General features: G+C 40.5%; 4 protein-coding genes across 4 annotated transcripts in view; 1 reads left to right on the top strand and 3 right to left on the bottom strand.

The window, feature by feature from the left end:
* LOC119481001 (LYR motif-containing protein 4B) overlaps positions 1-11,756 on the top strand; it is a 40,602-nt gene extending 28,846 nt beyond the window's left edge. The window contains exon 3 of the mRNA XM_037757681.1: positions 9,894-11,756. Within this exon, the coding sequence (XP_037613609.1) occupies positions 9,894-9,944 (51 nt within the window). The 3' untranslated portion in view covers positions 9,945-11,756. The remainder of the gene's footprint in view (positions 1-9,893) is intronic.
* Positions 1-27,442, bottom strand: part of LOC119480982 (NACHT, LRR and PYD domains-containing protein 12-like) — a 705,305-nt gene that overhangs the window by 319,835 nt on the left and 358,028 nt on the right. The window lies entirely within an intron of this gene.
* Positions 15,941-17,929, bottom strand: ppp1r3g (protein phosphatase 1 regulatory subunit 3G). The gene has a single exon (XM_037757670.1). The coding sequence runs from the start codon at positions 17,840-17,842 to the stop codon at positions 16,991-16,993; it is 852 nt and encodes a 283-aa protein (XP_037613598.1). The 5' UTR covers positions 17,843-17,929; the 3' UTR covers positions 15,941-16,990.
* On the bottom strand, positions 20,514-25,738 carry LOC119480999 (cytochrome b5). The gene is made up of 5 exons (XM_037757678.1): positions 25,438-25,738; positions 22,187-22,315; positions 21,897-21,926; positions 21,347-21,381; positions 20,514-21,145 (listed from the first exon to the last, which is right to left on the bottom strand). The coding sequence occupies exons 1-5, from the start codon at positions 25,597-25,599 to the stop codon at positions 21,070-21,072; spliced, it is 432 nt and encodes a 143-aa protein (XP_037613606.1). The 5' UTR covers positions 25,600-25,738; the 3' UTR covers positions 20,514-21,069.

Raw genomic sequence — 27,442 nt, 5'->3', positions numbered from 1 at the left:
CCATGCTCTGCACCGTTAATACTCCACCCTGCTCTGCACCGTTAATACTCCACCATGCTCACATTCACGGATAGCTAGAGGACGTAGAAGAAGAGAGGAAAGAAATAAAAAGAGAGGATTTGACGGTGCAGTCTGGCACTCAGCAGGTAAGCAGAGGACAAATTAAGGGAGGCAGGGAGGGACAAACGAGGGAGATGAGGGGGGTTAAGGGGAAGAATCAGAACGGAGCGATTTAATTGGATGGATTAGCATGAAACGAAGCAGCAGGATGTGTGCGACGCAGAGACGCCGTCCTTCAAAACACTGTCCCATCTTGCCAAACTGTCCTTGAGCGAGACAGTGAATGTGTCTGACCCGCGGCGATCCGTGATGTCGTACAGCAGATTAAAGATGTTCTGTGTATAAATTTGAGCATCAATAAACCATCAGAGCAACACAAAGACTTCAGAGGCCTCCACCGCAAACAGAGATAAACAGTCTGAGTTTCTGCTGACTTCCCCCTGCGTCTGCCAGAGCTGCATCCAAGTTTTTGTGGGCCAAGTCCATCAAACAAGTCGGAGTCCACTGTCGAGTCCATCAGGTCACTTCAGAGTCAAGTATTGTCGAGATTAGTCCAAGTTTCAAGTCAGCCAAGACAGGTTCAAGTCTAATACCTTGTCAAAGCTTATCTGAAGTTTTATAAAAGCAAGTTTGAAGTCAAATCCTAAGTCAATCGAGACAAGTTCAAGTTACGTATAAAGTCAATTGAGACAAGTCATGACAACTTAAGTCCAAGTCAATTCTCAAGTCAGTCTAGTCAAGACAAAGTCTCAAGTAAAAAAATTCTCATTAATCAAGTCAAAACAAAGTTAAGTCTCTCGTTAATCGAGTCGAGACAAAGTTAAGTCTCTCGTTAATCGAGTCGAGACAAAGTTAAGTCTCTCGTTAATCGAGTCGAGACAAAGTTGAGTCTCTCGTTAATCGAGTCGAGACAAAGTTGAGTCTCTAGTTAATTGTATCATGACAAATGTAAGTCTCATATATCGAGTCAAGTCTCTAGTTGATCGAGTGCCATAGAGCTTATTTTCGGCAATAATCCAAAACCCAATGGAACAGTCCCGTTGACTTCTAGTAGAGGGAACCAGGGCGATGATCACTTCCTGTTAGTGGAGAGAACCAGAGAGATGATCACTTCCTGTTAGTAGAGGGAACCAGGGAGATGATCACTTCCTGTTAGTGGAGGGAACCAGAGAGATGATCACTTCCTGTTAGTGGAGGGAACCAGGGCGATGATCACTTCCTGTTAGTGGAGGGAACCAGAGAGATGATCACTTCCTGTTAGTGGAGGGAACCAGGGAGATGATCACTTCCTGTTAGTGGAGGGAACCAGAGAGATGATCACTTCCTGTTAGTAGAGGGAACCAGGGAGATGATCACTTCCTGTTAGTGGAGGGAACCAGAGAGATGATCACTTCCTGTTAGTGGAGGGAACCAGGGAGATGATCACTTCCTGTTAGTGGAGGGAACCAGAGAGATGATCACTTCCTGTTAGTGGAGGGAACCAGAGAGATGATCACTTCCTGTTAGTGGAGGGAACCAGAGAGATGATCACTTCCTGTTAGTGGAGGGAACCAGGGAGATGATCACTTCCTGTTAGTGGAGGGAACCAGAGAGATGATCACTTCCTGTTAGTGGAGGGAACCAGAGAGATGATCACTTCCTGTTAGTGGAGGGAACCAGAGAGATGATCACTTCCTGTTAGTGGAGGGAACCAGGCAGATGATCACTTCCTGGTCGGACTCCAGTCATACGTCATCCCTGCAGCGCCGAGTCGAGGCATCAGTTGTTCTGCTGTGGCTCAACAACAGCTGACTGTGTGCTCGGTATGCCAGAGCCCTAAAACACAACGCTGTGTGAGGAGCGTGGAGCTCAGCCAATCTTCCCTGGAGAAATAAAAAGGTTTTAAAAGAGAAGACTTGAACAGAGTAAATTGTTTTTTTTGTTTTGTGCTTCAGGCGACTGAGTTTTGAAAACTGATAAACCTCCTTAAAGGGCCCAGCAAGAGACTAAAGAGAAAAGAGAGAGAGAGAGAGAGAGAGAGAGAGAGAGAGAGAGAGAGATGAAAGGTGTGAAGTTTATTCCTTGAAAAGTTTCACCTCGGTGGAAGACTCTTTGGTTAATTGTGTGGGTTTCTCTGATCTGCTTCGCCCTTCTGTTCAGCCACTGTTGTGACAGTGTGGGTTCACCCGGCACCGACGATGCTGCTGAGGTTTACATCATCATTTCACACACAGATGAACTCTAAAGTCTTTCTCACTTTTCATCTTCTCACTTTGTTATTTTTGGCTGGACGGTTGCTACAGAAACACTTCACCTGGCGGTGTGTGTGTGTGTGCGTGCGTGTGTGTGTGTGTGTGTGTTTTATTTCTTTATCTCATCTGACATTTGAAAGTAAACTCACTGAACCAGCGTTACCAGTGTCACGGCTTGGTCTTAACGTTTTGATCTATCTGTCCGTCAGGATGGAAATATTGTGACTTTTGTGATGTCATTGAGTGTTATTGAGTAGTTTTCTACGGGGCTGCCGCCTCTAACGCCAGGATCAGACTACCGGATGTTTCTAACGGTTACGATGGTCACGATGTCAGATTAGACGATTGAGAGTCATAAATTCTTGTTGCGACACATGACGGACTACACGTCGGCCCCCTGTTCCAAAATTGTGTGTTTGAAACAAGCCGTTATGATTTCTGTCCATTTGTGATGTCACAAATAAACAATATTTACACCATTACACGGTTTTAAACGTAAACATTCTAAATGTGTCCCAGTTTATTTCCTGTTGCTGTGGATGTAAATAACATCAGCTGACAGGAAGTACACATGGACCCAAACTGTTGCCTAGCAACGCAATTCCGTTGCAATTCCGTTGAAATGCACTAAAACGGAGCGTTTCAGTCAGAGGGTGAATACAGACATATTCAGGCCGACAGTACGAGGAAAATCAAGTTTTTTTCTAGTCATTAGAGCATGTAGACATGTTCTAGTAGAAACACAGAATACAAGAAGCTGAACATGAGCATGATGTGGGACCTTTGGCCCGAGTGCATCCTGAAGGAAAGAATATTTTCTTTCAAATAAGCCTCCTGGTGCCAACTAAGCATAATAATAAAGCAAAACTCAACAGTATTTTGCTATTTGCAACACTTTGTTGTTCCGGATTACTCATCTAAAGTGTCCTAATTCAGTCACTGTGGGCGTCGTGTGTTCACATCTCAGCCAAACGGTATTTAAGTGCCACGAGATGGCAGTCGCTGTATCTGAAGGCTCCATCCTGACTGAAACAGAACTATGAATTTAAATGATTTGCAGCAACCTAAAGAGGTGGATGATGAGAGGAGGTGGGTCGTTGTGTCCCCCCCCCATGCGGACTGAACGGTGGAGTCGGTCTTCAGACGGTTGGATGTGTTGGTGCTTCCTGCTGCTCTGCTTTCATCTCCTGACAAACCCTGGAACGGTGTAGCGTTCTCCTTCTGCTCGGTTTATTATCTACCTGAGCACCTCTCATCCTCCGTCTCCATCCTCCTCTCTCTCTCCTACACTCATTTCAGTTTGACAGCATCCTGCCGTCTTTTCATCTTTCCTCTCCCCCCTTCTCTCATTTTCTTTGTGTGAGCCGCTCTGCTGGCCACCTCCAGGTTTCCCTCCGTCGCTTCATCTCTTTCCTCCCACTTTCAACGGCTCTTTAACTTCCATTTTCTCTGTCTCCTGCTGTTCGGGGCAGCGTTTCTTTTTTAACTATACACCACTCTGGATGGTTTTCACTAAAATTAGCAGCTACTTCCTCAGTTTTCCCCTCCTCCGCCCACAGTGTGAGGATAGAGTACAACATCCTCATTACTGTTGGTTATGTTCTTACCAACATTACCGCCCCACTAGCGCTGTTAAGCTGCCATCTATTCTCTTTAAAGGTAAAATAGACCTCAGGTATCCCACATCTTCCTCTACGGTTATAGTCTTCTGCATCTTCCAGCCTTCCAGTAAGCGTTTAAACAATTAGTTAATCAAAGTAAGAGATCTAGATCCACCCTAGGACGCTTCTCATTGGACTAACAGATGAGCTACAACCGGTGTTACAGGGTCCTGTCTGTCCTGAAAGGGTCTTCTTTGGCGTACTTGTCTCTCAATACAAACCTGTCAATAGAAAACAACTTACCAACCAAAACCAAGTCTCCTGGTTAAAAGTCCTGTGTTTGTTGGACCCATCCACCCGCCCATTATAAGTGGCACGCAGAAATCAACAAAGGCGTACTTATTGCACTCTAAACGCCTTTCGTATTATCGTGGTATTTATACACCTTTTCCTGCGAACGGGCTGTCAGGGTGGCTCTATAGCTCTATAACTCTATAACAGATGAGGAGGTCTTGTTGATAACTGTAAATAGTCTCAACCATAACATACTGTACATTCATGTTATCAGAAAATAGACACCTTTTAGTGTCGACATCATGATGACGTGGTTGATTTGTGTCTCTTTGTGGTCGTTTTGTGTCTCTTTGTGGTTGTTTTGTGTCTCTTTGTGGTTGTTTTGTCTCTTTGTGGTTGTTTGTGTCTCTTTGTGGTTGTTTTGTGTCTCTTTGTGGTTGTTTTGTGACTCGTGGTCGTTTCGAGTCTCCATGTGTCTCCATGTGGTCGTTTTGCGGCCGTTTTGTGTCCCTTCATGGCTGTGTTGTGTCTCTTCGTGTCTCCTCGTTGTTGTTTTGTGGCTGTTTTGCGGTCGTTTTGTGTCTCTTCGTATTTGTTTTATGTCTCTTCGTATTTGTTTTATGTCTCTTCGTAGTCGTTTTGTATCTCTTCGTATACGTTTTGTGTCTCTTCGTAGTCGTTTTGCGTCTCTTCGTAGTCGTTTTGTGTCTCTTTGTAGTCGTTTTGTGTCTCTTCGTGTCTCCTCGTGGTTGTTTTGTGGCTGTTTGTAGTCGTTTTGTATCTCTACTTATACTTCCTGTATATGTGTGTGGTAACGTTTTGACTTGAAGATCTAACTGGTATTAAAACCTTGTCAGTTGTTCTGCGTTAGGTTCGGTGTAGAGAGCATGGCGGTACCGCAGTGATGCTGTCAGAACAGCTGTAATGTTTCAGATGTTCAGTCTCGTGTCATGATTGGACCGAGTGCAGCGGTCTCATGATAATCTCCCACCTCCTGCCTGGTGGGAGTTAGACTGAAGGTCAGTCAGTCACGACTCAGCGGGGAGAGGAGAGAGAGCTGCTCCTACTCCTCCTGTGTGAGTGGGTGATGGGATGATATATGAAGGAGGCTAAGTTTAGCTTTCCATTATAACGCTGATCACTGTGATTGTCTTTATGTAGGAGAGAACTCCCATGAGGCTTCGACAGCGCGCCAAGTGTAATTGCATATGTGGCTTTTGAATCCTGACCAAAAACTAATAGTTCTATCTCTTGTTGATGTGATGCTGTAGAGTACAGTATCTCAGGACCGGAAGAGGAAAGGTCAGGCTAGCTGTGAGAGGAGGTCTGGCTCTCAGTCAGTGATCCAGGGGTTGGACGGGGTTGATTGTGGTCTTCATGCGTCTCTTTGTGGTTGTTTTGTGTGTCTTTTTGGTCTTTATGCGTCTCTTTGTGGTTGTTTTGTGTGTCTTTTTGGTCTTCATGCGTCTCTTTTGTGGTTGTTTTGTGTGTCTTTGTGGTCTTCATGTGTCTCTTTGTGGTTGTTTTGTGTGTCTTTGTGGTTGTTTTGTCTCTTTGTGTTTTTTTTTGTCTGTGGTCGTTTTTGTGTCTCTTTGTGGTTGTTTTGCGTCTCTTTGTGGTTGTTTTGCGTCTCTTTGTCGTTGTTTTTGCGTCTCTTTGTGGTTGTTTTGCGTCTCTTTGTGGTTGTTTTGCATCTCTTTGTGGTTGTTTTGCGTCTCTTTGTGGTTGTTTTGCATCTCTTTGTGGTTGTTTTGCGTCTCTTTTTGGTTGTTTTTGTGTCTCTTTGTGGTTGTTTTGCGTCTCTTTGTGGTTGTTTTTGTGTCTCTTTGTGGTTGTTTTGCGTCTCTTTGTGGTTGTTTTTGCGTCTCTTTGTTGTTGTTTTTGCGTCTCTTTGTGGTTGTTTTTGTGTCTCTTTGTGGTTGTTTTGCGTCTCTTTGTGGTTGTTTTTGTGTCTCTTTGTGGTTGTTTTGCGTCTCTTTGTGGTTGTTTTTGCGTCTCTTTGTGGTTGTTTTTGCGTCTCTTTGTGGTTGTTTTGCGTCTCTTTGTGGTTGTTTTTGCGTCTCTTTGTGGTTGTTTTTGTGTCTCTTTGTGGTTGTTTTGCATCCGTTTGTGGTATTTTTATTAACTAGTTTCCATCAGTCACTTCATACAGGGGTTCTGCTCCAGAGGTTCTGGTCCTGGGGTTCAGGTCCAGGGGTCCTGGGACCTGTACCCTGTAGACCGGTTCAGTCATCCATTCATGGTACTAACAGTCCAACTACCTACTGTATCACCTTGTGACTCTGGTAGGGGGGGACATAGAGGGACACGCTGGTAGAGAAAGCAAACAACCACATTAATGTCCCAGCATGCTTTGCCTCCATTAGACGCTGACCTGCTGTGTTTTGTCTTAATTGGGTTATTTAGATCCATGGTTTAATAATCCAAATGAAATATTACCGGCTCATATTTAGAGCTCTTCTTTTATTATCAACGGAAGTTAAACTAAGTGAAGACGGACAGAGAGGGGACGGATGAGAGGAGACGGACCACCGCAGAGATAAAGACAGGAAGAGAAACAAATCTAAAGAGATATAAAACAAGCTGATGGAGAGAGAGAGAGAGAGAGAGAGAGAGTAAGAGAGAGAGACAGAGAGAGAGATGGGGAGAGAGAGAGTAAGAGAGAGAGAGAGAGAGGGGGAGAGATGGAGAGAGAGATGGAGAGCTAGAGAGGGAGATGGAGAGAGAGAGAGAGAGAGAGATGGAGAGAGAGATGGGGAGAGAGAGAGTAAGAGAGAGAGAGAGATGGGGAGAGATGGAGAGAGAGAGAGAGATGGAGAGAGAGAGAGAGAGAGAGAGATGGAGAGGGAGAGAGGGAGATGGAGAGAGAGAGAGAGAGAGAGAGATGGAGAGATGGAGAGAGAGAGAGAGAGAGAGAGATGGAGAGAGAGAGAGATGGAGAGAGAGATGGGGAGAGATGGAGAGAGAGAGAGATGGGGAGAGATGGAGAGAGAGAGAGATGGAGAGAGAGATGGAGAGATGGAGAGGGAGTCCATCCCTTTGTTAGGAGCCACAGCCGCAACAATTTACATGAGAGCCAAGCCTCCTGCCTGCTGATTGGTTCAGAGAGCCGCCCGCCTCACCACCACCCCCCTCCCTCCTACGCCACACTCCAGCCAATCAGGACTTCACACACACAGGGGGGCTCCAACGAGAGAGAGAGTCTGATAGTAGAGAGAGAGAGAGAGAGAGAGAGAGAGAGAGAGAGAGAGAGTCTGATAGTAGAGAGAGAGAGAGAGAGAGAGAGAGAGCTGATGACAGAATAACTGATGAGATGGACTGATGATGAAGGAACTCTGAGTTGTTAGTGGAGGAATTGTGACCCCTGGTGGTTCAGCAGAGACATGACCAGCTGTGACCAGCTGTGACCAACAAACATACAAATACTGTTTTTAATTTAGTTAAAGAGCTCAATACCACAACACACACATATACTTTAATTTGTACAATTAACACTTGAAATTTTGAAGGTTGGAGATAAGGTACCGTCATAGATTATAATTTACAGCCTTTAATGCACATTTTTAGATTATGATTTAGTCTTTAATACACTATTTTTTATTTTAACTTCTTCAATGCACATTTTTGCTCATTTTAAGATTTTGATTTACAGTCTTTGAATGCACTCTTTTAGATTATAATTTAGTTTATAATGCACATTTATAGATTATAATTTACAGACTTTAATGCACATTTTTATATTATATTAAACAGACTTAAATGCACATTTGTTTGTAATGTGTACATATATGTCACTGTAAATATATATATTTGTGTTGTTACTTTGGAAAAGAAACCTGATTCTGATTCTGATAATAGAAATCTTGAACCAAACGTTAGTGTCTCATCTTTACTTCATTAAACTCTTTTTCTGTTTTCCTAAATGAACCCAAACACTATATTCACCGACGATGAAGGGAGAACTAAGGTCGATAATAATGAGAATAAATATGAAGTCCAGTACTGCAGTGAATGTGTGCAGCGTTGTTTGGTCCTCTGTTGTGTCAGAATGTTTTAATAACTTTATTAGTTGTGAAATAGTTGTGTAGTAATAGTTGTGTGTGTTCAGAGAGACCCGCTGACGTACAGACGAGACAGCAGCTCCGCGTTCAGGGTCGTATTTGGTCATGTTGGCTCGATCGGCCTGTCGTGTCTTCGTGCAGAAAAAAAGAGGAGATCGATTGTGAACTGTGGCTCAAACACACACGCATGCACGCACGCACGCACACACACACACACACACACACACACACACACACACACACGCACACGCACACACACACACAGCTGCATCCCACTCGGCCATAATTGTCTCTTGTATTTGACAACAGAGTTCAGATGGGTAATATTGACATGACACAGTGACAAGGCTCTCTGGACACTGAACACACGCGTGTTGCTTCCAGCGCCGCAGTCACGACAAACACGACGTTTACCTGATGGAACGCAACAGAGACGCTAAATTATTATATAATAATAAATTAAATATATATAATAAATTAAAAATTAGAAAAATAAAAATATAAAAGATAATAATTATTAAGAAATAGAAAATATACAAATTGATGAAATAAATTCACACCACAGATTAGATAGACAATTAAAAATTTAAATAATAATAATAGTAATATTAATACAAATAAATACATACGAAATATAAAGATAAAAATATAAAAAATGTATATAATAAATTCACACATCAGATTAGTTTTTTTTCTTTCTTTCTTTTTTTAATCATACTTTTTATTTTCATTAAAGAAATAACAACAACAACCCTAAAAATAATAAAAAATTACAAAGTTATATAGAATAAATTAAAAATTAAAATAATTATATTAATGATGAAAAAATAAGAAAAATAAAAAATAAGCAATAAAAGAATAACAAAAAATAAAAAATATCAAATAACAAATTCATAAAATAAATTCACACACCAGATTAAATAACCTGTATTTCTTTCTTTGTTTTTTTAATCATGCTTTTTATTGTTTCCTTAAGAAAAATTACCTAAACCATAAATAAAAATTACAATTTTATATATATATAATCAATTGAAAAATAAAACAATAATAATAACAGTAAATAAATAAATTAGAAATAACAAAAGATAATAATAAAGAAATATAAAGAATAATCAAATACATTCACACACCAGATTAGATAATCTGTATTTCTTTCTTTTTTTTTAATCATTCTTTTTAATATTTCCTCAAGAAAAATGACTACAACAACCTAAACCATAAATTAGAAATAAAAAATAAAATATTTATATAGAATGACTTAAAAATAAATTTTAAGCAAAGATAATAATTATTAAAGAAATAAATAAGAAATATAAAAAATATAATTAATTAAAGTGTAAAATAATAATAAAGATATATAAATAAATAATTCCAAATAAATTTCAAATAGGTTACTTGCTAACTATCACCTAATTAAATTTGCGGACCTGTAGATGGAGTTTTACCTGAATGATTTCCTCTCGACGTCGCCTGTTCATATTGCATGTCCCAGTTATCGTGTTCAGTTTCTCGTGTTTATAACAAACCTACTTTCACGAAAATCGATTCCAAGTCTGTCATGTTTAGTTTCTCTGGACAGATTCTTGTTTGATTTGACGTAAAGACGACGAACAGGACGAGTGACTCTGTGTTCTTCTCCTCTGCAGGTGTCCATCGGGAAGATGTTCGAGACCCAGAAGATCGTGGTGGAGGGTTAACCCCTCTGCTGCTGGAGGCGGCAAACAACCCAGCAAACAACAGGAAGTGACATCAGACACTGGAGCGGATCACCGCTCTGACATCATCACCACCACCAACCTGCTTCCTCTGCGAGCCCCAATCATCTGCTACGACTGTGCGGAGGTGGAGCTGTGAGATGCATTGTGGGAGATGTAGGACGGGGTGAAGCGGTGAAGAACCTGCCGTTTGTTTTGGAGTTTTTTCTTTCACGGATGCACCGATCAGTTCCTTCCTCTTCGGTTCCTTCATGTTCTCACTGTTGTTTAGTTCAAATAAAGCTCGTGACTAACGATCATTTACTCCACCGATTAATCTGCCAGTGATTTCCTTTAATACACAGTGAACCGGTCGGTCGATAGGACATCAGAAAAGAGTCCAACGGGACGTCCTCTGCTGTCTCGTTTTGTCCAAAACCCAAAGATGTGCAGAAACAAACAGATATTCAGCTTAAAGCAGAACTTAAAAAATAACTTCATGTTTGTTGTTAATTGGTCAGCGTATCTTTTGGTCGTTGATTTTCCTCTCACAAACGAATATTAAACAACAAATCAGTGGGTTATTTGATTTTTCGTTTTAAAACACAAAAATGAATATTGAAATGCGAGGCGTTTTTCTTTATCGGGGTCAAAAAGGGGATGAACTAAACTTAAAAAAAATGGGTTGAGTTCCATTTTCTATTTAAAAAAAAAATATCACTAGAAGACAGAATATTAATATTAAAATAATTTAATATAGAAAGAGCCGTCGTTGGTGCTCTAACAACTAAGTTCTGAGTTATTGATCCAGGAAGTTTGAATCTGTGAATATCTTTCACTGAAGTTAGTTTTTCTGCAGTCGTGTCTCCTTCCCTCAGACAAACTCTTTTATTGTTTCTAAAAACTACGTACTGATCCGTGTCCATCACCTCCAGTTACTCAGCAGCGCCGTCCTCAGACACGCTCTTACTTTGTAAATGGCAACTTCCTGTTGCAGAATATTAAAAAAATTAAAATCAACCATTTTTTTTAGGTTTAGTTTATCCCCTTTTTGACCCGCTCATTTTTGTATTTTAATATCCGTTTGTGAAGGAAAATCAATGACCGAAAGATACACTGACCTTATTAGACCAAAGATTTATTTAATTTGAGAGACATCCAGTGAAACTAACGTTTGTTTGATTTTTCTTTATATCCAGTTAAATCTTTTCTTGTTTGAGCCTCATTATGTGGAAATAAATAAAGTCAGAACACATTCATGTTTTCTCCAAAAGGTTTAGCTTTACTCAAAATGTCTAATCGATTAATTACTTGAACTCGTTTATAGGAATGTTATTAACTGGATGTAGTTATAAAGAAGGCATCAAGTATTTAACTATTTGAATCGATTCACAGCCCTGATAGGCGTCAATATTTGATTTAATACTTGATGCCTCTTAGAGCTGTCGGTCGATTAAAGTAGTTCATTCCGATTAATCGCAAATTAATATTTGTTCAAAATGTTCTACTGATGGATTCATCAGGTTTTCTAGTTTCATATGATCCCAGTATCTTCACTCTAGCTTTAAAACTGAGCCCGCTACTACATCCGGAAGATTGAGTGAAACAGATGTGCGTTAACGTGTTATTATGTTATTATGTTATTATGTAATTATGTCATCATCATGTTAACACAGTTTGAGCAGAATCGACTGATCGGTGCATCCCTGCATTTCTTTTCTTTCTAGTGTTGTTTTTTGTATTCTAACGCACAAGCTGTCCATCGTTGATGTGATTCTATCTGATATATAAACCTATAAAAGAACTGAAACACCAGATCTGACTTCTATCATATTCACTCGTTTGATTCATCACTTTATTTATTTATCTCAGAGAAAACTTCGACGTCACACGGAGAGACTTTGTTCTATAACGAGAGCGAGGAGGTGATAATAATAATATTAATATTAATATATAATGTGAGAGGTCATGAAAGTGTCAAATGTTTTATCAGTTTAAATAAACCGAAGAGGAGAGAGTGATGAAGTCGTCTCATGACTCAAGAAGTCCAAACTCATCTCGTCCTTTTAGGTGACAAGAAGCTCAGATTGAAGTTTACAGATCAGAGGAATTCTGGGTATTGAGGTTTAAATTCAGTATCGGTTTATGCTATATGTAGAAGGCCAGGTGTTCAAACTGTGGTTCGGGGGCCTCCAGACGGGCAGGGGGGCTCTATCTACCAAAAAGAAGAAGAAGAAAAAACAAGATGGCGACGACCAAAAACCAAGATGGCGACGGCCAAAAACCAAGATGGCGACGGCCAAAAACCAAGATGGCGACGGCCAAAATGACGAACTTGAGGCCTCAACCGTCGTCCACAATCCACTGGGTGACGTCACGGTGAATTGGTCCTCTTCTTATTCACAGTCAATGAGTTTGTGTTATTAAGACATGAAGCAGTGTGGATCAGCTGCAGGTCATCACCAGCAGTGACGGATGTTTGATTTCCTTCGGCGGGTGATGGCGTTTCAGCTCGTTGTTTATCCGTTGTGGTTCACTCTCGCCGCTCTCACAGCGTCCCTTTCAGGGAACAAGCTGTAAGAAGCCACCAGGCTACATTAGTTAGTTGGGATAAATACCTGACTGCTGTGTGTTTAGTGTCTGTTTGGAGGTGGACAGTGAAACACTCTCTAACAGCGTGACTGATGTCACCTCAAAGGTGCGTTTGTTTTTTTTGGTGGAGGAGGGTGGAGGAGGGTGGAGGAGGTAGGAGGCGGAGGAGGTGACTGACCCACACAAGGTACCAGCGGATGCTATTAATAGACCCATCTGTTGGTTTAAGGCCGAGCAGCACACTGGCCCACTTACACAGGTGTTAAAGATCACGTTGCTCAATCAGCGACAGCTGTTTCATCAGACCAACGCACGGGAGTCGTGCACGGGAGTCGTGCACGTGCTCCGTACGAGTCCTGCATTCACGTGAAGGACTTCAGACCGGGTTGTGACCCGCGGCTCACTTCTGAAGGCCTCTGGGAGGAGATGTTGTGAACCAGAAAGAGTTTAGAGAGCTACAGGAAACCCTGAAATGACTTCTTATTTCATCACTTCCTGTTCCCTCGTCTGGAAGTCAGCGGGCGTTTAGTAGGATGTCTGAAAAAAAGATTTTAACGTTTTGTTCTAGGATATAAAATACGTCAGTACATATCCCACTGTTGAATTTTGAAGCCTTTATTTGTCTTTAAAAAGGCGGTCGCTAACAAGTAGCTAAATGAGACGACTAAACATCATCACGCCGACAGCCAAAAAACCAAGAGGGTGACGAGCAAAAAAAAAACAAGAGGGTGACGAGCAAAAAAAAAACAAGAGGGTGACGAGCAAAAAAAAACAAGATGGTGACGACAAAAAAAAACAAGAGGGTGACGAGCAAAAAAAAACAAGATGGTGACGACAAAAAAAAACAAGAGGGTGACGAGCAAAAGGAAAACAAGATGGTGACGACAAAAAAAAACAAGAGGGTGACGAGCAAAAAAAAAAAAGATGACGGCGAGTGAAAACAACAAGATGGCGACGGCGGCTATTAATAGACCCATCTGTTGGTTTAAGGACGGGTCAAACAAATCATCGTCTTGGTCACGTGAGGTTGGCACGGGTTGGCACGGGTTACCATGGTTACGTGTCTCAAACCGGCGAAGAGGCTCTCAGGAAGTGACGACATTAAAGATACAAACTACCGTTTATTCACACAGACGGATCTAGTGCAGAGTATCCGGTTTGGGACGCAGCATGTATTGTGTTTTTCCAGTGAAGTGTGGCAGCAGCAGTGAGCCGATCACTACAGAAAGGTGTGCAGTGATTTCTACAACGTGTGTCATGTGTCTGTCGGCTGAGTCGAGGTTATTCCAGAACGATCAGAAGAATAAACGCCGCCGCTGTCCTCGAGGTCACCTCTCTGAGATTTACCTGAAATATTCCTTCCTTACTTTGATCCTCTGGCTCCGTGTTGACACGGTCAACAGACGGCGTCACGTCGGTCAACAGACGGCGTCACGTTGGTCAACAGACGGCGTCATCGGTCAACAGGACTATTTTCAGAGGACTCCTGAACTCAGGCCTCATGGAGAGAGGACAGACAGGTGAAGGACGGACAGACAGACAGACAGGTGAAGGACAGACAGACAGACAGGTTAAGGACAGACAGACAGACAGGTGAAGGACAGGCAGGTGAAGGACGGACGGACAGACAGACAGGTGAAGGACGGACGGACAAAAAGACAGGTGAAGGACAGACAGACAGACAGACAGACAGACAGACAGACAGACAGGTGAAGGACGGACAGACAGACAGGTGAAGGACGGACAGACAGACAGGTGAAGGACGGACAGACAGACAGGTGAAGGACAGACAGACAGACAGACAGACAGGCAGGTGAAGGACGGACAGACAGACAGACAGGTGAAGGACGGACGGACAAAAAGACAGGTGAAGGACAGACAGACAGACAGACAGACAGACAGACAGACAGGTGAAGGACGGACAGACAGACAGACAGACAGGTGAAGGACAGACAGACAGACAGGTGAAGGACGGACAGACAGACAGACAGACAGGTGAAGGACAGACAGACAGACAGACAGGTGAAGGACAGACAGACAGACAGGTGAAGGACAGACAGACAGAGACAGGTGAAGGACGGACAGACAGAGACAGGTGAAGGACGGACAGACAGACAGACAGGTGACGGACAGACAACCCTGACTGATGTCACGTACAGAATAGACGTTGGCTGAGCCGCCTGACGATGGCCTGGTCTCTGGTGTCAAAGGTCAAAGGTCAGTATTTCTGGGGTTCCTCTTCAGTGTGATGTCATCGTTTACGGTCCAATCAGAACAGCGCCCAGTCCTCCTTTCCTTTCCTTCTTTCCTTCCGAGTCCTCCTTCCTTCCTTTCCTTCCCAGTCCTCCTTCCTTCCTTTCCTTCCTTTCCTTCCTAGTCCTCCTTCCTTCCTTTCCTTCTTTCCTTCCTAGTCCTCCTTCCTTCCTTTACTTCTTTCCTTCCTAGTCCTCCTTCCTTCCTTTCCTTCCCAGTCCTCCTTCCTTCCTTTCCTTCCTTTCCTTCCTAGTCCTCCTTCCTTCCTTTCCTTCTTTCCTTCCTAGTCCTCCTTCCTTCCTTTACTTCTTTCCTTCCTAGTCCTCCTTCCTTCCTTTCCTTCCCAGTCCTCCTTCCTTCCTTTCCTTCCTTTCCTTCCTAGTCCTCCTTCCTTCCTTTCCTTCTTTCCTTCCTAGCCCTCCTTCCTTCCTTTACTTCTTTCCTTCCTAGTCCTCCTTCCTTCCTTTACTTCTTTCTTTCCTAGTCCTCCTTCCTTCCATTCCTTCCTAGTCCTCCTTCCTTCCTTTACTTCCCAGTCCTCCTTCCTTCCTTTCCTTCCTTTCCTTCCTAGTCCTCCTTCCTTCCTTTACTTCTTTCTTTCCTAGTCCTCCTTCCTTCCTTTCCTTCCTAGTCCTCCTTCCTTCCTTTCCTTTTTTCCTTCCTAGTCCTCCTTCCTTCCTTTACTTCTTTCTTTCCTAGTCCTCCATCCTTCCTTTCCTTCCTAGTCCTCCTTCCTTCCTTTACTTCCTAATGTTCTAGTCCTCCTTCCTTCCTTTCCTTCCCAGTCATCCTTCATTCCTTTCCTTCCTTTCCTTCCTAGTCTTCCTTCCTTCCTTTACTTCCTAGTCTTCCTTCCTTCCTTCCTTCCTTCCCTCCCTAGTGTTCTAGTCCTCCTTCCTTCCTTCCTTTCTTCCTAGTCTTCCTTCCTTCCTTCCTTTCCTTCCTAGTGTTCTAGTCCTCCTTCCTTCCTTTCCTTCCTAGTGTTCTAATCCTCCTTCCTTCCTTTCCTTCCTAGTCTTCCTTCCTTCCTCTACTTCCTAGTCCTCCTTCCTTCCTTTCCTTCTTTCCTTCCTAGTGTTCTAGTCCTCCTTCTTTCCTTCCTAGTCCTCCCTCCTTCCTTTACTTTCTTTATTGATTGAGTTTGTTTTGACAAGTTTTTGATAAATTTCTTTATTAAAATAACAGCAGAATATTCTCCTTAATGTTTATTATTATTATTATTATTATGTTTTTGGCTGCAGATTTAAAGGATCTGCTGGTTTCTGCATGTTTTAGCAGTTTTTCTATAAATCTCATTTACTGAATATCACAGATGATCAAACTGTAAAACAATCAGCTGCATTTGATCCACAGGGAGCCGTTGATTTCCATTGATTTCCATTGATTTCCATTGATTTCCTCACAGGATAACTTTTCAAACCAATCTGCACTTAAACTGAAACGATAATGTGAGTCTGCAGACTGATTTTAAAGAAATAAATGGAAACTAACGGCGAGTCCTAAAACTCCTCTGTGACTGTAGTCTGCATTAAAAACACAACTCAACTACTATGTTGTTGTTTTATTTTGAAAATGTTCCACATCCTTTTTTTCCGATCAACAGATGGAGTCCAAAAGCAGCAGTGAGACGGAGACACTCGTGTCAACACGGTCTAAAACGTCCAGAAGGTTGTTGACACTAAAGCATGTTTTCCTTAAAGTGGGAACAAAGAAAGTCCATCGATCGAAGTTCAGACAAACATCCAGAACCGTCCGCTGTGTTGTCCTCCACAAACACGTTCCACAGTTTGACTGATTTCATTACAGAATAAGACACAACAGAATCAGAGGCCACAATGAAGGGAAACTAGATCTGATGTCAAAAAGACTCGTCGTGTAACACAGATGTGATTTTTATTCAGCAGCTGCGTGTAAAAGCATTTTAGCAGCGTTTTACGCACAGATGTATATATTTGGCGCACCGATTTACACGTTTCACGCACATATTCATAGCCTTTGCGCACAGATTTACAGCTTTTGCGCACAGATGTATAGCTTTTGCGCACAGATTTACAAATTTTGTGCACAGATATATAGCTTTTGCACACAGATTTACAAATTTTACGCACAGATGTACAACTTTTGCGCACAGATTTACAAGTTTTACGCAAAGATGTACAGCTTTTACACACAGGTTTACAGGTTTTAAGCGCGGCGCAAAGCGGTCAGGTGGCGTGGAAAGCGGCGCTGCCAAACTTTGCGGTGCTGGGCATGCAGTGGTACTGGAGGGTGTAGTTCTGCCCCTCGTTGTTGTCCCAGAACTCCCCGTCCTCGCTCCTCAGGTACACGGCGAAGTGCACGGCCGAGCTGGGCTCCATGAAGGGCGGCGTGTACACGGTGAAGCTGAACCGCTCTCCCACGAAGCCCGGCTGATCCGCGGCCACGGGCAGAGCCTGCGCGTCCACGTAGGACAGCCAGTCGTTGAAGGTGTACCTCACTCCAACCTCTTTGTCGGTGCAGCCGGTGAAGACCCGGATCTGGCCCCCCACGTCAAAGTGTGTGATGGAGACCTTCTCCAGGCAGACCCGGAGCTGCTGGACTCTCCACTCCGCCTCCCGGGGCTCCGGGAAGCAGGCGACCAGCCGGTCCGAGTCCAGGCCGGACTTGAAACTCTGGCACAGGTCGTTCAGGAAGTCCTGCTGCTGCGGCGGGAAGCTCTTGTGCCGGGTCAGAACTTTACTGGGGATCTTTGGCTCCTCCAGAGAGCTGAAGTGTTTGACGCTGGCCAGGTTCAGACCCATGGAGTCCGCGAACTTCACCCGCTTCCTCCCGGTGCTCCCGGAGACGCCGACCAGGAGCGCAGCCGGGTATGCTGGCAGGGACTGGGCTCTCCTCCGGTCCTTCATAAACCTCTCCAGCTGAGAAGCGTCCACCTCGTCGTCCAGATCTCCCTCCTCGTCCTCCTCCTCCTCCACGTCCTCCTCCTCCTCCTCCTCCTCCTCGTCCTCCTCCAGGCCGTTCTTCATGCTCAGCCCCGGGGAGAGGTGGAACTGGAGCTGGAGAGGTGAGCGGGACATGTGAGCCCGGCAGCCAGGCGGCCTGTGTGCTGTGTGCTGTGGCCGGTCAGGAGTCCGAGGGAGTCCCAGTGCTGGGCGGAGACTACCCCCCTATCTCCCCCTTCAGAGGACAACGTGCAGTGTCCCCTGTCTGCTCATGCCGTCACAGAGACACGCACAGTCACGTCAACTTTCACCCGTGTGCGTAAAGCGGAAACACGTAAATACTCCAAACAACAACAACAATACTACTCTGGACACAACACAACTCTGTTTACTACCAATACAACACAACTCTGTGTAGTACCAATACAACACAACTCTGTGTAGTACCAATACAACACAACTCTGTGTAGTACCAATACAACACAACTCTGTGTAGTACCAATACAACACAACTCTGTGTAGTACCAATACAACACAACTCTGTGTAGTACCAATACAACAACGTACAAATCCTCCCGTACAAGTAAAATTCCTGCATTCAAACTCCTGTCTAAGTAAAAGTACAGAAGTATTCTCAGCTTCATATCAGTCAGCTGACTGTCTCCGCTTGTGTAGAAATACCTTAATAATAATAATACTTTAATACTTTAATTTAATACTTTATTATTATAATAATAATAATAATAATTATTATTATTATTATTATTAATAATAATAATAATAATAATAATAATAATAATAATAATAATATATTAATAATAGTTGAATACTTTACTTTAATACTTTATTATTAATAATAATAATACTTTAATACTTTACTTTAATACTTTATTATTATTATTATTATTTTTAATAATAATAATAATAATAATACTTTAATACTTTATTATTATTATCATTATTATTAATAATAATAGTAATAATAATAATACTTTAATACTTTATTATTATTAATAATAATAATACTTAAATACTTGACTTAAATACTTTATTATTATTATTAACAATAATAATAATAATAATAATACTTAAATACTTGACTTAAATACTTTATTATTATTATCAATAATAATAATAATAATAATAATAATAGTAATAATAATAGTAATGTTGTGACTATAAATGAAGAGGTATCTTAACGCTTATGATGAGCAGTGTGGAGGAAACAGATGTTTCTTAGAACCAGATGTTGTTATGTAAGGCAGCGGTCCACGTGGCTTCAACAAGTGCGTCACACGGCGGCCAGTAAACAAACGCGTGTCGTCGTCATCACCGCCATCATCCTGACGTCACGCTGCTGAAGTCTCCTTACGTGGAGAGTTTAACCAGTTCAACGCTGCACGAGGTCATTACACAACCAATACTTTGACTACCTGATACTCCCATTCACTGACTGACCAACAGGATGTCTTCTGCTATTAGTACTTTTGCTGTCACAGAGGATTTTTACAGTGTAGTATTAATACTTTTACCTGAGTACTTCCTCCACCTCCTCCAAGAACTGATAAAAACAGGAAAAGTTAATAATATAATGTTAATATTTCTGTTTTTAGACGCTGAATGTTTGATCTGAACGGTTGTTGTGTTTTTCCACCAGGTGGCGCTGCAGGACTGAGTCTGACTGAACATGTACTGTGTGTTTCAGTACTCATACTACCATACTACCTTACTACCATACTAGTGAGTACACCAGAGAAAGATGTCCCGATACGTAGTACGGAATGTCAAATGCAGTACAGGCTTCCAAAACTCCCAGGATGTCCGACTACATCTGGTCCCATTCTGCAATATGAAGCCAGCATACTTTTCTGACCCACAATCCTTTGCACAGCAGATATATCAGCAAGAGGGTCAAAGTTCAAGGCTCAATGTCATGACAAAGTAGTATTTCCCAATGCTACTGCATGCAACAGTGCGTACTTTAGAAGGCAGCTGCAGTACGTAGTCAGAGTCGATGTGGATCTGTATCTGATTTAAAGTTCAGCACGCCAACCAAACCTTCACCTCCGGGAATCTAAACAGCTTCACATCTTCACCTCCGGGAATCTAAACAGCTTCACATCTTCACCTCCGGGAATCTAAACAGCTTCTTCATCACCACGGATTTCAAAATAAGTCGACTCCCCAGAAACAACCTTTTCTCCTCATTTAGAAACTCAAAAACACGACAGATGAAGTCTTTAACCGTCTTTGTCCATTTTACTTCTGCACATCCCCCGCTCAATATGATGCAGCTTTTCCACTTTAAAAACTATATTTTAAAGTATTTTCTTACATTTTTCCAGATTTTCTAGATTATATGTTTAATTGCACATTTTTTTATCTGTTCTGCAATATTTTATAAATCTTTAGGTAAATATTGGGGTAATTTTTTTAATACATTTTTAGGTAAATGTTGGGGTAATTGTTTTTTATACATTTCTAGGTACATATTGGGGTAATTTCAAAGACATTTCAAATAGCTTACTTGCTAATTATCACCTACTTACCATGAAATGTGCGGACCTGTAAAATGAAGTGTTACTGCAGAGTTTCCCGCTTCAGGGCTTCAAATAAACAGTCAGATGAGGAGAACGTCACTTCAGTTGAACCGTTCACAAACTGTGGTCACATGTGACCAGTGACCAGAGGTCAGAGGTCAGAAAGAGGTCACCTGGACGTCTGGTATTCAGCTCAGTTTAAATCAGAATGAATGAGTTAGAGAAGGTGCAGCTAGTTGAGCCTCAGACACATTTAGAACAAATCAAAGCTTTAAACAAAGAGTTCTTTAATATTTATATTTTATATTAGTTATATGAATCCAAACGGCACCGATACATTCACGATCCAGGTCGTTAAAATCTTCACACATTTTCTTCAAGATATAATCAGTGATATGATATGCATAAAGGACGTGAGCACAGTCACATGACTGCAGTGGGATGATGACATCATGATGATGACATCATGATAACTGCTGATTGAATATTTATAAACTCATTTACATTCAGATACAAATATATAAAAAGATTTAACAAATTATACATCCAGATTTCAAATCAGAGAGATTTCACAAAACATGTCAACGGCGTAAACAACTTCATTAGCATAAAACCACCTCATTGGTCGGTTAAAAAGCATTAAATGCATCTTGGGTATTGTAGTGCAGCGTAGAGTCAGTGATCCCAGATCAGATGATCAGACGGTCGTCGGTCAGTCGCTCTACGCTGCCATCGGCTGATGACATCACGGCTGATGACATCACGGCTGACGACATCACGGCTGATGACATCACGGCTGCGTGTCTGATGATGTCACTCGCTCTATCCGGTGTAGATGCGGTACATCAGCGTGACGATGGCCGCCACCAGAACGGGAATTAACCAGTTAGTCCACCAACTGCAAGAGAGAGACGGCTAATTAACTGACTGACTGCAGATGTATGAAGCTAGTTAAACATTTAACTGACTAAATAATGAACAAACTAAACTAAACCAGTCAGAACATCAGCTGGAAGAGAGACAGCTAGTTAACTAGTTAACTAATTCAGTACTAAGTAACTAAGTGAACGCAGCTGGTAAAGAGACGCTAGCGGTGTACCTGGGCTCGTCCTTCAGAGTGGTCACCAGTGTTTCCTGTAAAACACAAACCAGTCACATCATCACAGTCCTACAAAACACTTTATTATAACCATCATTTAACAGAGATTCTAGCATTATTAATAATTAGTTAACATTATTAATTACCATTATGTTGTTTAACAGTAAAATAAATAACTATTAACTGAGAACATTTTTCCATTTATATGTGATGGATATTATAAAGTCTTCCCAACATGTCACGGGAAACATCATTAGATTTAATAAAATAAACTAATTCATAGCTCAGCTAGTATTCTGATTATTAAAGATGAATAATTAGAAGCAGCTTCATGTGTCAGGTGTTGTTGTTGTTGTTGTTGGACAGACGTACTGCTGTGGTTTAGTGGACATGTCCCGACTTCTAGTCCCCAGTCTGGGTCAGGCTCCAACAACACTGCTTCCTACATTTCCCATAATGCAAATGGATCGCATCACACCTCCAGCTCGTTTGTAGCCAAGACAACCCTGATGACATCACTACAACATCATCGGGAGACTGCTTCACTTACCTCAGGTCTGGTGATCTTGTCCCTGTCCTCCTGCAGACAGACGGACAGACAGACGGTTATGTTACATGAGACCTCATTTATATTACAGCCGATTAAAGAAACAATAAACTATCATAGAAACACAAATAAGAAACTTCATAAATAAATAAATAAAACAATTATAACTGAAGGCAAATGAATCAACTAAAACACACACAGTACAACGTCACAGACCATCGTCTCTGACAGACTGATGAGAAAGTGGCCTCGATAAGCATCCTTCTACACAGAAGCAGAACCGTTGTACTGACCGGGTGCAGCTCTCCGATCACCATGCTGTCGGACATCTCTCTGGCGTCGGTGGAGTGTCCGACGTCCTCGAAGCTCTCGGTGGCGTCTCCTCCCGCCTGCTCCCTCAGCACCTCCTCTCCTCCGGGGTGCTGAAAACAAACACACCCACCGTGGATACTAACGTATAACGTACAGGCTGATTATTACAATACGAACGTATAACGTACAGGCTGATTATTACAATACTAACGTATAACGTACAGGCTGATTATTACAATACTAACGTGTAACGTACAGGCTGATTATTACAATACTAACGTATAACGTACAGGCTGATTATTACAATACTAACGTATAACGTACAGGCTGATTATTACATTACTGACGTATAACGTACAGGCTGATTATTACAATACTGACGTATAACGTACAGGCTGATTATTACAATACTAACGTATAACGTACAGGCTGATTATTACAATATTAACGTATAACGTACAGGCTGATTATTACAATACTGACGTATAACATACAGGCTGATTATTACAATATTAACGTATAACGTACAGGCTGATTATTACAATATTAACGTATAACGTACAGGCTGATTATTACAATACTGACGTATAACATACAGGCTGATTATTACAATATTAACGTATAACGTACAGGCTGATTATTACAATACTCACGTATAACGTACAGGCTGATTATTACAATACTAACGTATAACACAAATATCAGTATCAAGTACATTTACTCAACTACTGCACTTAAGTACAATTTGGAGGTACTTGTACTTTATTTCCATTCTCTACCCCACTACATGTTAGAGGCAAATATTGCATAATCTGACTCAAAGGTCCACTTACTAGTTTTCAACTGTCTTCATTTGACTGTGATTATTATGTCACACTTTCAGATGCATCCTCCCGGCGTTTAGTGGAGATATTATAAACACTGAGACATCTAACTGTCCCCGACTGAACTTCTGAACAAAATGCTGGTAATGATTGACCAACAATACAAGGCCAGAGCTTTAACAATAGTAACACACACATACGTTCGTCCTCCGGTGAATCATTAAACTCTGAATGTATGAACAGAAGGAAAACGTCCCCATATAGAAACACGATCATTTATTAATCACACAGTGAGACGTAAACTGAGAGTTCAACCTTAAAAAACTGAGTCAACAGTTGGACAACGCCCTGAAGTATAGACGGCGTTAAGCCTGTGGCAGGAAAACGACGAGTCATTCTAACGTATCGGAGACTCGATCGGTCAAAGGTCCAAATGTGATAGGTAGAATATTATATGAGGAAAGCTGATCAGCTATAAATAACTTCGAGTAATAAAAACAGTTATAGTGACATAAAAGATTAATTAATTGTGAAATGGGTCATAAAAACATTTAAAAGGTTTGAGTGTTCGAAACAGTCTTTTTAAAAAGATTAAAAACACTTTAAAAACATTATTTTGGTTAAAACCTCTCTAAATGTCAGAATATGTCCTATCTTCCTGTCCATCTGTGATCTGTGATTGTTTAGGACAGAGGGAACTTAGAGTAATTTGTGTCATTTAGGATATTTTTGTTTAATTCCTTTTGTTGAGATAATTAATGTTTGTTGATTTATAGGCCTGTTTACAGTAATATTTAATCTGTTATAAGAATTTATGTCCCTGTTGATATTGTTTGTGGAAATTAAAGAGATTCTCATGAGACTGCAAGAGAGTAGGCATCGTGTCAAGAGTCTCAATACAAATATTTCCCTATTCAGGGCACAACACAAACAGCGAACTGAAGTATTCAGATAACGATTTATTCTAAGAGGCTGGAGCGACCCAGTCGTCTCCTACAAGGGTTCTGAAGCAGAAACGTGACAGCAAATAGGAAGAATAAAGTTTGTGATAATTAATTAATAATTAAGAAATGTTATCTGGGTTAAAAGGAGCTTTTTCCTTCATGGATGTTTTTTATAATAAATAAACTCTGCAGAGAACAAGTATGTAATTATTGATCACGGTTTGTTTTCAAAAAATGAAGTTCAGACACAATTATTCCACGATCACGCGAATCTCCCTTTAAATCAGGAAAAAATACGATTAAATCATTTTTAAAAAGTCACGCTTATTATGTCAGAAAATAATCTTGTGAAAAATAAAAATAATTTTTCAAAAATCACTCATGTCATCTTTGGTCTTCCGTATCCAAAACAAATGTCAGATAAGCAACAAAATAAAAGCCTCACGTGATTTATAGCTATTTATAGCTATTAATTTGGTGATAGATAACAAGCTATAGTGAGCTTCAGCTATCTAGTGCGAGCTACTCTAGTGTGAGTTACTCTTCTATTTGTTTAAGAGTATCTTGACAAGTAATACATCTGTATGAGTGAGTTACTTACACCTTTTTACTAATTTTGAGTCTCCGTGAGGTTTCATGTATGAAAACAAAGTTTTTTTTTATTTGTTTAATAGGAATTTTCACGTAATGCAAGAAAAACAAATAACATATAGATATGTAATATTTTTATGTGATGCTTGAATGTAGTGGGGGTGTAACATATGCCTCTTGCATGTTACATTAGATACATATTGCAGCTTTAATAAATTGTTACTCTTGTTACTATTCATATTTTTCGTAATTTAACCTTTATTTGATAATCGTTAGGTGAACATATTTGTGTTATTTTCATATTTTTATGCAGTTATTTTGTATTTAAAATGTAATACTACGGTATCCATGGTAACGATGGAGCTATAAAAGCTCATCACTGAGGGAACGAGTCAGACCGGGCTTGTTTAACTTTAATCTGTAAATATGAATGTATAGTCTCTGTATAGTGTATAATCTAGAGACGGGCTTGTTTAACTTTAATCTGTAGTCAGAAGCTGGAGACAACCAGTATGTGGAGATGTCCCACAACAGGACATAAACCAGACTGTGTGATCAGAACTCACCTGCAGAAACATTTAACGTCCTGAAACTTAAAGGGAGTTTCTCACCTCTTCTAGGAACTTGGTTACATACGTCCTGAAACTTAAAGGGAGTTTCTCACCTCTTCTAGGAACTTGGTTACATACGTCCTGAAACTTAAAGGAACTCCTCACCTCTTCTAGGAACTTGATTACATACGTCCTGAAACTTAAAGGGACTCCTCACCTCTTCTAGGAACTTGGTTACATACGTCCTGAAACTTAAAGGGAGTTTCTCACCTCTTCTAGGAACTTGGTTACATACGTCCTGAAACTTAAAGGAACTCCTCACCTCTTCTAGGAACTTGGTGACATCGTAGACTTTGTTGTGGATGATGATCCACGTTGATTTGAACGTGTTCTGCTCCTCGATCTCTAATAGTCTGTAATATTTGACTCCATCGGGACTCTTTTCCTCCTTCTCACCCATTTGTGTCCCTGAAGAGTCGGACATGTTGAGAGAAAAAAGCCGCTGGAAGTGTTCAGGGACCTGTTAGTGGTTCTATAATCCCACCCAGCCTGTCGGGACCGTGAGTCCGCACAAACACACCGACATTTACCCCAGATTCTATCAGGTTTCTATCCGGTTTCTATGAACAACAGTCCCAAGTTCCAGCTGTGGTGAGTTCACGGTCGTCAAGGTAATCACAGTACAACACGAGTAGTCCGTCTTCTGTTTTCAAAATAAAAGTCTCCTTTAATTCTGGTTGTTCACGGTTCAGCTGACTCCACTTATTTAACACAACACGATTATTTTTTGTTTTTTTATTATTCCTCTTTTGCTTTCCTTAAATTTTGTTATGTTATATAATTTATTTTATTTTTATATTATTTTTATACTGTGAAATTTAGATTAGTTTAAAAATAACATGTTAAAAATGTAATTTAACACATTTAATTTAACTATGTGTTACGGCCACATTTTAGTATAAGTGAAAAGCTTAAAAAGGCTAAAAAAAAAATTCTGAAGATTTGCCAATGCATTATTCCTGTGCTACAATAATGTAATGTGTTTGAGTTAAAATTAGGGCTGTCAATCGATTAAAATATTTAATCGCCATTAATCGCATGATTGTCTTTAGTTGATAGCAATTAATTGCAAATTAATCGCACATTTTTAATCTGTTCAAAATGAACCTTAAAGGGAGATTTGTCAAGTATTTAATATTCTTATCAACATGGGACTGGACAAATCTGCTGCTTTATGCAAACACATGTATATGTATATATATATATATATATATATATATATATATATATATATATATATATAAAAATAATAACAATATTATATAATAACATTATTTAATTATTATTTAATTATTTTTATATAAATTGATTATATATAATCAGTTGAATCCTACATTCAAACATTGAGCAACTCATTAAGAACAAAGCTAAATGATATCAGGTCAAATTACAGTAACATTTTAATTTTAATCTATCTTTAATATGTTGGTGCCAATATTCCAGCATGTTGTATATGAACTGTGCAGTGATGGATAAAGTATACAGATATTTAACTAAAGTAAAAGTAGCAATGCTAAGATAAGATAAGATCAGATATTCCTTTATTAGTCCTGCAGTGGGTAAATGTGCATTGTACATCAGCTAAGGGGATAGTGCAAAATACAAGATGCATCAGCAAAAAAAAAGAGCTAAACAAAGTGAAACAAAATATGAACCATTTAAATAAAAGGAAGTATAAAAAGAGGAGCAGTATATACAGTATTGACAATAAACAGACTATTAACGAAATTGCATTAGTGGAAAATGATATTGCACAGTGAGAATGAAATGAATGAATGAATGAATGAAATTCCACCTGAAAATATCAGGTTATTGTCAGTGTTTTGATGTGTAAACTACTGTACTACATAGTAAAAATACTTTATTACAGGTAAAAGTTCTGCACTCAAATCTTATTGAAGACAAAATACAAAAGTGGTGATTCGTAAAGGTGGGGCTCATTTTAATTACTTTATATACTGCTGGGTAGCTAAATCTATGATATCATATTATATTAGTTGATTTAATTTAACAATTTGCAAAGTAACTAAAGCTGTCAAATAAATGTAGTGAAGTAGAAGTATAGAGTATCAGGAAATGGAAATATTTAAGTTCGTACAAGTACCTCAATATTGTAATTAACTTTAGTAAATATATTTACATTCCACCACTGGATCTATTATTCAGTGATCTCTAAACGATTTTATTTTGAAAGGCTGGTTTCCGGTCAGATTGCCTTTATTTCTGGCTGCTTCATGGAGCGTCACCGTCACTGACCCCGCCCCCAC

This window comes from Sebastes umbrosus, chromosome 21, assembly GCF_015220745.1.
Source record: "Sebastes umbrosus isolate fSebUmb1 chromosome 21, fSebUmb1.pri, whole genome shotgun sequence".
In the NCBI taxonomy this organism is placed as follows: Eukaryota; Metazoa; Chordata; class Actinopteri; order Perciformes; family Sebastidae; genus Sebastes; species Sebastes umbrosus.
The sequence above is the reverse complement of the archived record's forward strand: the minus strand, read 5'-3'. Positions and strand labels throughout refer to the sequence as shown.

Coding starts and splice junctions, on each gene's coding strand:
- ppp1r3g (XM_037757670.1), bottom strand. CDS start 17,842: ATGTCCCGCTCACCTCTCCAGCTCCAGTTCCACCTCTCCCCGGGGCTG.
- LOC119480999 (XM_037757678.1), bottom strand. CDS start 25,599: ATGTCCGACTCTTCAGGGACACAAATGGGTGAGAAGGAGGAAAAGAGT. Junction 22,316..25,437: donor TCACCAAGTTCCTAGAAGAG/GTGAGGAGTTCC, acceptor GTTTGTTTTCAG/CACCCCGGAGGAGAGGAGGT. Junction 21,382..21,896: donor ACAAGATCACCAGACCTGAG/GTAAGTGAAGCA, acceptor TGTGTTTTACAG/GAAACACTGGTGACCACTCT.